The sequence below is a fragment of the Engraulis encrasicolus genome, chromosome 9 (genome assembly GCF_034702125.1).
Source record: "Engraulis encrasicolus isolate BLACKSEA-1 chromosome 9, IST_EnEncr_1.0, whole genome shotgun sequence".
NCBI classification, from domain to species: Eukaryota; Metazoa; Chordata; class Actinopteri; order Clupeiformes; family Engraulidae; genus Engraulis; species Engraulis encrasicolus.
The window spans coordinates 43,521,194-43,530,316 of NC_085865.1; the positions used below are offsets into that span (position 1 = coordinate 43,521,194).

Here is a 9,123-nt window from a genome sequence, read left to right on the forward strand (position 1 = left end):
AGAGAGAGAGAGAGAGAGAGGGAGACAGACAGTGAGAGAGAGAGAGAGAGACAGACAGTGAGAGAGAGAGAGAGAGAGACAGACAGACAGTGAGAGAGAGAGAGAGAGAGAGAGAGAGAGAGAGAGAGAGAGAGAGAGAGAGAGAGAGAGAGAGACAGACAGTGAGAGAGATAGAGAGAGAGAGAGAGGATACAAGAAAACAGAAGATGCAGATCATTTACATTGAAATGATTTTCTCTATAAACACTGTGCACACAAATCAATAAACCTATTTCTAGGGATGCACGATGTGAAAAAATGTGGCCCATACCGATATCCGATATTCGATATTGATATTGCGGTTTCTGCCGATAACCGATATTAACCGATACCGATGTTTTTACATTTTAAAAAAAGAGATAGCATTTGACAATGATGCAAACTGAATTTTTGAATGTCCTCCTTCATTTCCAAAAAAATCCACTTCGATCCCTGTGATGAAATTAGATAGAAGACAAACAATGAAAGTCACTGTCAAGTCTTATCTTTTAAAATGTTAACAAACATATCAGAACCAATAAGATTAAGAACTGTAAGATATAAGAAAAACATCAGCTTTAATATTGGCCCAGTTAAACCCATCGGACCGATGTGTTGAGAAATGTCAAATATCGTGCATCCCTACCTATTTCAATAACACTCCTTAAATGCGACCACAGAGAAAAAAGAAAACATCATTTGAATGTAGATGATTTGAATGGAATTATTCTCCTTTTATACATACAAGCCAATACACATACCGTATGTATGTATATCCCCCAACCCCACACACCGAGGTCATTGTACAGACACAAGCCAGTAATTCAAGGAAATGCTGTTATAGTAGCGAAACGCTGCTGTCCATTGCCCATCACGCTTATAGTTTAGTTTCTATCTTCAGAGTCATTACAAATGTGTAATGTAAAGTGTAATTCCGTATCAAGTAAAATGTTTGATTAAAAGATATGCAGGAGCACGGAGATGCTGTTTGCAATCATAGCCAATATCCAGACATAAACAAAGTGACTTTCTGCAGAAGGGCAATGAGTCACAATGTAACACTCCACTTCGCGTCGTGCCCCACTCCCCCTACCCGTTATCAATTGAGCATTAACCACGGCCTCTTGTGGCTTATTACTTAAGTGACCTTCTGCGTGGCGTGCTGCTAGCTAGATGCTGTGTCCAGCCCAGTATAGTTTACTGTAGCTGCCTTAACTTCAAATGTGTAATACCATAATATTCTGTATTAACCCATTTTAGCCTGATCACTCGTATATGTTGTTTGACCTTTGGTCCCTGGAGCGACATATACGCTGCATTCAGGCTCTTGAGATTTTAGCTTTTTGAATAAAATGTGAGTATATTACTGCTGAATGAACACATTCTAATGCAAAATGAGGGTCTTAGCGTTTAAATGCTATTTCATGTTTTTATGTGCATCAGAGGCTGAGATATTTAGGTTTTTATAGGCTGAGGGCAACTTTCCCAACAAGGGCTTAGGCATTCAGCAGGTGTTTTTTGATTTGATTTATTTCAGATGTAACACAAGAACAATAAGCAGCCATTTATGAAATGAAGTCCAAATACCATCATTAAGTGCATCTGAAAAGGAATGGGATGAAGCCTTGCTTGCAGGTGCTTTAGGCATCAATGGGTTAAATAAAATGTCTGATTAAACATGTTGCACGTAGACGCGGCTTGAAAACATAGCCAATAGCCAGATGTAAACAAAGTTATTCTCTCGGCAGAAGGGTCACGAGTCATCACTGAGATTCTACATGCTGCTAGATGCTGTGTGCATTGCCCATCGTGTTTGTAATAACAGATGTGTAATACAATAACATTGAATAAACTTAAATAGCAAAAGATGTTGTCTTAAATTACAAAAAATGAAATATATAGCACTGAGATCCTGCTTACTTTCATAGCCAATATCCAGACATAGACAAAGTGACTCTCGGCAGAAGGGTCACGAATCTGTGTGCAGTCAGATGTGATGTCCAGTCCAACATGTAGCGTGCTGTAGCTTAAGGGCCTAAACATTGACTTCTGCGACCTTCAGCACAGTATTGATCTATTAGGCCCCAACGCATGGGCAACCGTGACATCAGGTTACAAACCACAGAGCAAAACGATCCAATTTGCATCACATCCAACTTGGATTCAGATGTCACGGGAGGAGGAGATATGATTGTGTGTAAAATGAATTACTCTATGCTGAATGGGAAATAGCATATATGAGAGAGATATGGTTCTGGGCAGTGTTGTTGTTGTTGTTGTTCTTTATGTTTATGTTGTTATTTATGTTGTTGTTATATTTTGTTGTTTATGTTGTTGTTGTTGTTGTTATATTTTTGAGAATATATAGCTGTTGTCCATGATTTGGTGTATCTATAAAGATTGTCATTATTCCAATTCATGTTAATAAAAAAAAGACTTTCAATTTAAGAAACTGGACTAATATGTTTTGGAACTTTTTATGGGAAGTCCAACAATTTATCCAGCTGCTTCCCACTAAACCATTTTGGCTCTACAATGAGCAAACCTTCAGAGTGACTTAAAATTTCCAAATAATTTAAATTGGATTTAAAATTCTAATCTTGTTTTTGTCAATCCCTCAGCCGCAGTTTTGTCAGATTTTCCTTTTTCAGTAATGAAGGATGGAATTTAACGAAAACTACCAAAAGCAAAGGTTGTTATTGCTGTAGCCTACTGTGTGTTGTGTGTCCTGGGTGGCGTCCTGAAAAGGTGGCCAAATGATGTGAGGTGATGCGAATGCACACGGGAATGCTGTAGTAGGAGTTTGGAATAGCTGGAATAGTTCAGGGCTGTGAGAGATAACATCCCCCAAGCCTGGCATGCACTACGCCTTTGCCAACTGTGTAATAGAGTGGAATCCCCCATGCCTGGCGTGGCGCTACATCACTTCGGCAGAGGTGTCAAAAGTAAAAGCAAAAGTACTTTTGTGGTGTTATTACAACACTTGCACATGGTATTATATAGCTGATACACCATTTACTCCATTGTAACTAATGGGATAGATAGACTGTGTTGTTACTAAACGCTCAAAACCCAAGAAGGACCCACTACAAACTTGATCCAACCAGTGTACAGTTAGCTGATCATAAGACAAGTACACAGATCTACTGTTCACTCAGATAAGTTACTTGTGTGGGAAGGAAACTGTGTTTCTTTTGTTTTTTTACTTTTACTTCTGACACCTCTGCACTTTGGACAGTGTAATGGAGTAGTCCCCCATGCCTGGGACTACACCACTTCGGACTGTGTAATGGAGTATAGTCCCCCATGCCTGGGACTACACCATTCCGGACATTCTATCTGATGCTAAGAGTGTACAAATGTTTGTCACACATGTGTAAGTTGTTCCCTTTGTGCTATTCTTTTGGGTGCAATTTCTAAATGTCTCTGTGAAGGAGGGCCAATAGTGAAGACACCTATCCAGAGGTGGCCAATGTAAATTTAGAAGTGACATAGTTTCCTTCCAACATGAGTAACTTCACTGAGATGGTCTACACTTACTGTAGAGCGATGTACCTGACTCTGCACTGGTTGAGCCACCTCATTAGGCTTCAATGGAATAGCAGGTGTAACTGCTATGTAATATCACGTGCTAGTGTTGTAGACCATAAAATGTACTTCTACTTTTACTACATCTGCACGCACCAATCCTATGTAAATCAAAGCAAACCTGACCAAAGAAAGGGACCATTGCCATTGATGTTGGTTAACTCTTTCATGCAGAGCTTCAATGATAATTTCGCTGCTACCAAAATAGCAATGAGTCACGAACTTAAGGCTGTCCTAGGCATGTTGTTATGGCCCTGCCATGGCTTGATCAGTAGGGCACTGCACTGTTACGCAGGGGACCCGGGTTCGATTCCCGACCCGAGGTCATATCCCGGTCCTTCCCCATCCTCCTCCCAGTCTCACTCCTAACACTTAGCTGTGTAAACGGAAGCATGTCTAACCTCCATGACCCCCCTCAGGTCTATCTCCTAACCCCTCCTGACCCCCTACTCGTCATCAGTGGCTTACTAAAGGACCCTGGGTCCCCTTTCCTCCACTGACATGGCTGAAAACCGGAAGAGGTCAAGAGATGTTTATTTTGCTGAGAGTAGCCTTTTTCAATACTCTTCTTGCCATCCCCCACACCAGGCACACATAAACACACAGACACATGCGCGCACACACACGCACACACAAACACGCACGCACACACACACACACAGACACATACACACGCACACACACAGACACACACACACACACACGCACACACAAACACGCACACACACAGACACACACACTGCCCGGGTCAACCTTCAAGAACTTTGGCGACTATCGATCCGGTTGGTTGGCGTGCCCAGTGCAGTGCGTGCAGGCTACAGTGTCAACAGTCCCGAGGGTGACCCGTGACATCGGAGCGTGGTGCGAGGCGTGACTATGAAATTCAGTCCCCAGCTCATTCGTTCGTTAGTTCACTCGTTTGTTCGTCCTGCTGTTTATCTGGCCTGCTTCCAGAGGCTGTTATCCTTGGGCATCAAGTTTCTGCTCTCCCACTCTCCTGAAGCACTATCTCTCTCTCTTTCTCTCTCCACCTATCTCTGTTTCTTTCTCTCTCTCTTTCTTCCTCTCTCTCTCTCTCTCCATCCCTCTCTATGTCTACTGTCTCTCTTACTCTATCGGTCTCTCTCTTCCTCTCTCTCCTTCTTCTACCTTCCACTCTCTATCCTTCACTCTCCTTCACTCTACTTCCCTGTCTACCTCTCTGTCTCTCCTTCACTTTCCACATCTCTCTCTCTCTCTCTCTTTCTTTCTCTGGCCATCTGGATGACAAAGGTGGTTTGCCGCTGCTGTGGCCGCAGTAGTTCCACCTGTCTGTCTGTCTGACACCTGCAAGCTTTCCAAGCATCTTCACATCTGATATCTTACAAGCCCACCATGTGATGTCCTTCAGACTTTTACACCTGGGGTTGGTGTTTATAGGTGTGTGCGTGTGTGTGCGTGTGTGGGTGTGTGTGTTTGTTCATAAGTGTAAAGCATCCTTTGACAAATGACTACTGGTGTTATGATAATTGATATTGCATTTAATAATATCGTAAATATTATCATGATGATTCTGATTGAATTTCCAATTACTTTGTCTTAGAGTTTTGCATTGACTGTTGTGTGCTTGTGCAATTCAAGAGTATTCTGTTTCCTCTGATGATTAGGAGCCGTTTACATGTATATGGATATACATGGCCAGATTAACATGGCCCGGGGGCCCTAGGCTAGAGGTTGATGTGGGGCCCCCCGTCCCCGGTTTTTCAACAAAATTACAGAGGCAGTGTTATAATTACCAGCTAGGAATAAAGGATATGTCTGACACAACTATGGACAGAAGTATTAATAAGATATATTGTACTTGTCGCGACAAATACATTTTTCAATATCACATCTTGTCATAAGTCATAAGCCAATAGTGGGCCCCCTGGCAGGTGGGGGCCCTAGGCTTCAGCCATATCTGGCCTGTGTGTTCATCCGGCCCTGTGGATATAATTTTAGAATGCTCATAGTGTACAAAAAATATCCCAGTTAGAGGGCTAAAATGTGCAAGTCACAGTGGAGCTTTTATTTTTTCTCCACATGTTGTGTTTATACGTACGTGAACGGATAAAAAAGGCCATATTTAAAAATATCTGCATAAAGTGTGTGCAACCATCGCCATAGTCAGCTCTCTACCTTAATATGCAAGGGCAGTTTAGAGAGCTTTCTCTGTCAATTCTGAGAGTATGCAAGTAACTTAACTGAATGATCCAGACAAGGTGACGCAAATTACATTATGTGGAAAAATCCAAAAGCAGACAGACTTCAATGTCTTTCAAGTGGTTAATCACCAGGTCTGAGCAATTATGGTATGATGAAGTGCCCTTTTGCCCTGAAACAGGGCTGGTCTGGGGGAGAAATAGGGTCCAGGCACTTTAGGCTTAAAGGGGCCCCTCATAATTAGGGGCGCAGAGCTGACTCACCGGTGGGCCCGGCACCTTTGTGGGCATTTTTTTTTTTTAAAACATTTCTGAAAATAGGGGCCCACGAGGGTGCGGGGCCCACCGGGACATGCCTGCTATGTCAGATGGCCAGTCCAGCCCTGCCATGAAATGCCCTTTTTACATTTCACACACACACACACACACACACACACACACACACACACACACACACACACACACACACACACACACACACAACTTGAGCTACAACATGATAAATCCATCCCTTATATTACATTGATACCTTTAAGGTGGAAGGCCAGCTGTGATTTGCTAGTAAGCGTAGGTGCCGAACATCAGTGTCAAACATTAGGAGAATTTTATAAGAGTTTAGAGTGACAGTTCATTCATCAAGTAAGGAACTTTATCTTCTTTTGGTTGATGTAATAGGAAATAACTTTCAAGTTCAGAGAAGTCCAGTTGCTTGCCATTAAACTCTCTGTAGCCTATAGGATTACCATAACTTTGTCATAGACATTTGGGCAAATCTTTTGTTTGTGGTTGTTTAATGCACTGCTCTGATCCCATGTGTATGTGTCCTTCGCTTCAACCTCACCTAAAACAATCTTGGAATTCTACTTACAATAGAAATGCTTATAAAGCACAATAACGTCAATATGCACAATATCCTTTTGGTCCAATTCAAGCATGTAGCCTACATAATGCATATCAAGACTTGAAGTGCAGTCCATCACAAATCTTTTCAGAAAGATTTGATTACACGAACTGGAGACCATGTGACAGTGTATAAAACAGGAAAGAAATACTGTTACAATATTGCACACTCTACAATCCTTTGGCGATCTCTGATGACACTTGGGAAAGTGGACTGAGCGCCCACAGCAATATTGGCTTATCAATTAGCCTACGGTGTTACATCAAACAAAAACAATTAAGCAATGTGATGTTTACATTGCCTCATTTAAAAGAAAACCACCACGTTGTGTCTGACAGATCTACAAGAGATTTGGAAAAACTCGCGCGCGCTGTAGGTTAAGTTATTTTGATATTTATCAGTTATTCCAGAAACAAGGGCAGCGACCGCAAAAAAAAACGACCAAGGTGACGCCCCTAACATGATAGTAAATATCCGCTCCGCTTACCATGGTTCCCCCAGACCAGATTTTATATCGCGGTGACACCACGGATCCAGAGGCTTGCAGAGCGCGGGGTCCTCTCCAGCCTGTCCTCCGTCCGGCACCACCTTGCCTCTTCAGTATCCACCCCGTACTTCTCCTCCACCGACCTACTCACCATCACACGCGGAGTGGGGCTGATGAGGGGGGCAGAGACTGTGGGATGAGGGATGAGGCGATGGCGAGGGACGAGGCGACACGACAGGATGCGTGACCAATCCGCATCCTCGCCTCCCGGTGGGCTGGAGTTCTATAGAGGTTATGCCGGACCATCCGATAGGGGAATGATTTTTGCTTGGCTGACGTCAGCTGCATGCTAATTGATGTCTTTATTGGAGGGAAAACAAAGGAGCACACGGCCTGTAGACACAAGAGCAGGCTTCTGTGTTCTGTATATGCTACAATGCAAAGTACACATGTGATAGGCCTAAGCAATGTGTCTTCTAGCCTATAATTTTAGACGTCCATTCTTGAATGGTAACGCACAACCCCAATTGCATGTGTTAGGAAAACTATAGGCTATGCAACAAGAAAATGACATTTGGACACAGCTCCAGCAAGATACAAAGCCACACATTCTTTTTTGCTGCCTACAAAATGGCCATACGGCATATGTTATGCACATCATCATATTTTGAATGATATTCATGAGGCTGTCACCATGCATCCGTTTCTGTTTACTGTATCACTAGTGTAACATATTTAGTCTATGCTCTGCCTACTACTGTACTGTAGGCCTACTGAACAATTTGTAGTATGGCCACATCATGTAGGCTATTCATTTACTAGGGTAATATGTGTTGTAATGTTGCAAACTAGCTCACAGTTGGTTTATAATGTGTAGGCCTTACGGTTTGCTGTTGTAGTACAACTATAATTAGGCCTACTTACATATCATAAATTCTATCTGAATGAATAATATACTCTCTATTATAATCCAAAAGCAATGTTGTTAACATGCGCACACAGGTTGTGGGTACTTGTAAGTGGGTTCACAAAGTTTTGCATTTCAGAAACTGAACTGCTCATAGGCTATGCATAAATAAATAAAAAGCTATGCCATAATGTGGCTAGATTGATAGTTATAGTAATTTGTGATTAAATACTTCGCTGAAGTGCATTGGCAATGGGGCACCTAAGTCTCCACCCCTTCCGGGCGGCTTCTGGGGCTGGCAACGGAAAAACTTTTGACTGGGTTGTAATGGACTGATCAAAGCTATTTTCCGACCCACCTCGCATTTCCCCGTGGATCACACATATGCTGTGCCTCAGAATTAATAACAACCAATGGTGTGCTTGTTGACTTCACTTGGCAAGCGATTTTTGAGTTGTGAATGTGCAAAAATATGTAATTATTTGGACTACACAACAGACGTCGCATGTCCGACGTGCAGCCACTTAAGCCACGGTGCAGCGGTAGGGTTGGCTGTGCCTCGGTTCACGTCAGATATGCGAGGCGCAAGTGTAGTCTCCAACAGAGTTTTGCACAAAAGCTAAAATAACGTTTCTTGCGTGCCGAAAGTGAGTGGTCTTACGACGCAAATCCAAACCTTTCAAATTCACTGTCATCATATGTGAAATCCAGAGCACATGCCAAACGGGATGAGGATTTAGCTTGACTCGCTCCATTGACTCGCATTCAAAATTTTGCGAGCTCCTGCCCCATGTATCGGAAGTAGAAGGGCGTGACTTAGGTGCCCCATACATAGTATTAATAGGTGCGATCGAGTTGTCATCAACGCATGAATGCGCATTTAGACAGCAATGCACCCTGGATGAAAATGCTGCATGACGGTTAGATTTCCTGTCAAACTTCGAAATTTCGTCGACGTTGCGTTGACGAGGTGACATGTCACATGGTGTAAAACTATCGCGGGATGAATGCGGCTGCAGACAGATCTTGCAACCTCTGCAGT

The 9,123-nt window shown here is 42.8% G+C and overlaps 1 protein-coding gene across 1 annotated transcript in view; it reads right to left on the reverse strand.

The window, feature by feature from the left end:
- The window catches only part of elovl2 (ELOVL fatty acid elongase 2), a 35,773-nt gene extending 28,434 nt beyond the window's left edge, over window positions 1-7,339 (reverse strand). Inside the window, exon 1 of the mRNA XM_063207204.1 lies at window positions 7,175-7,339. Within this exon, the coding sequence (XP_063063274.1) occupies window positions 7,175-7,177 (3 nt within the window). The 5' untranslated portion in view covers window positions 7,178-7,339. The remainder of the gene's footprint in view (window positions 1-7,174) is intronic.
- Between the last annotated feature and the right edge of the window lie 1,784 nt (window positions 7,340-9,123).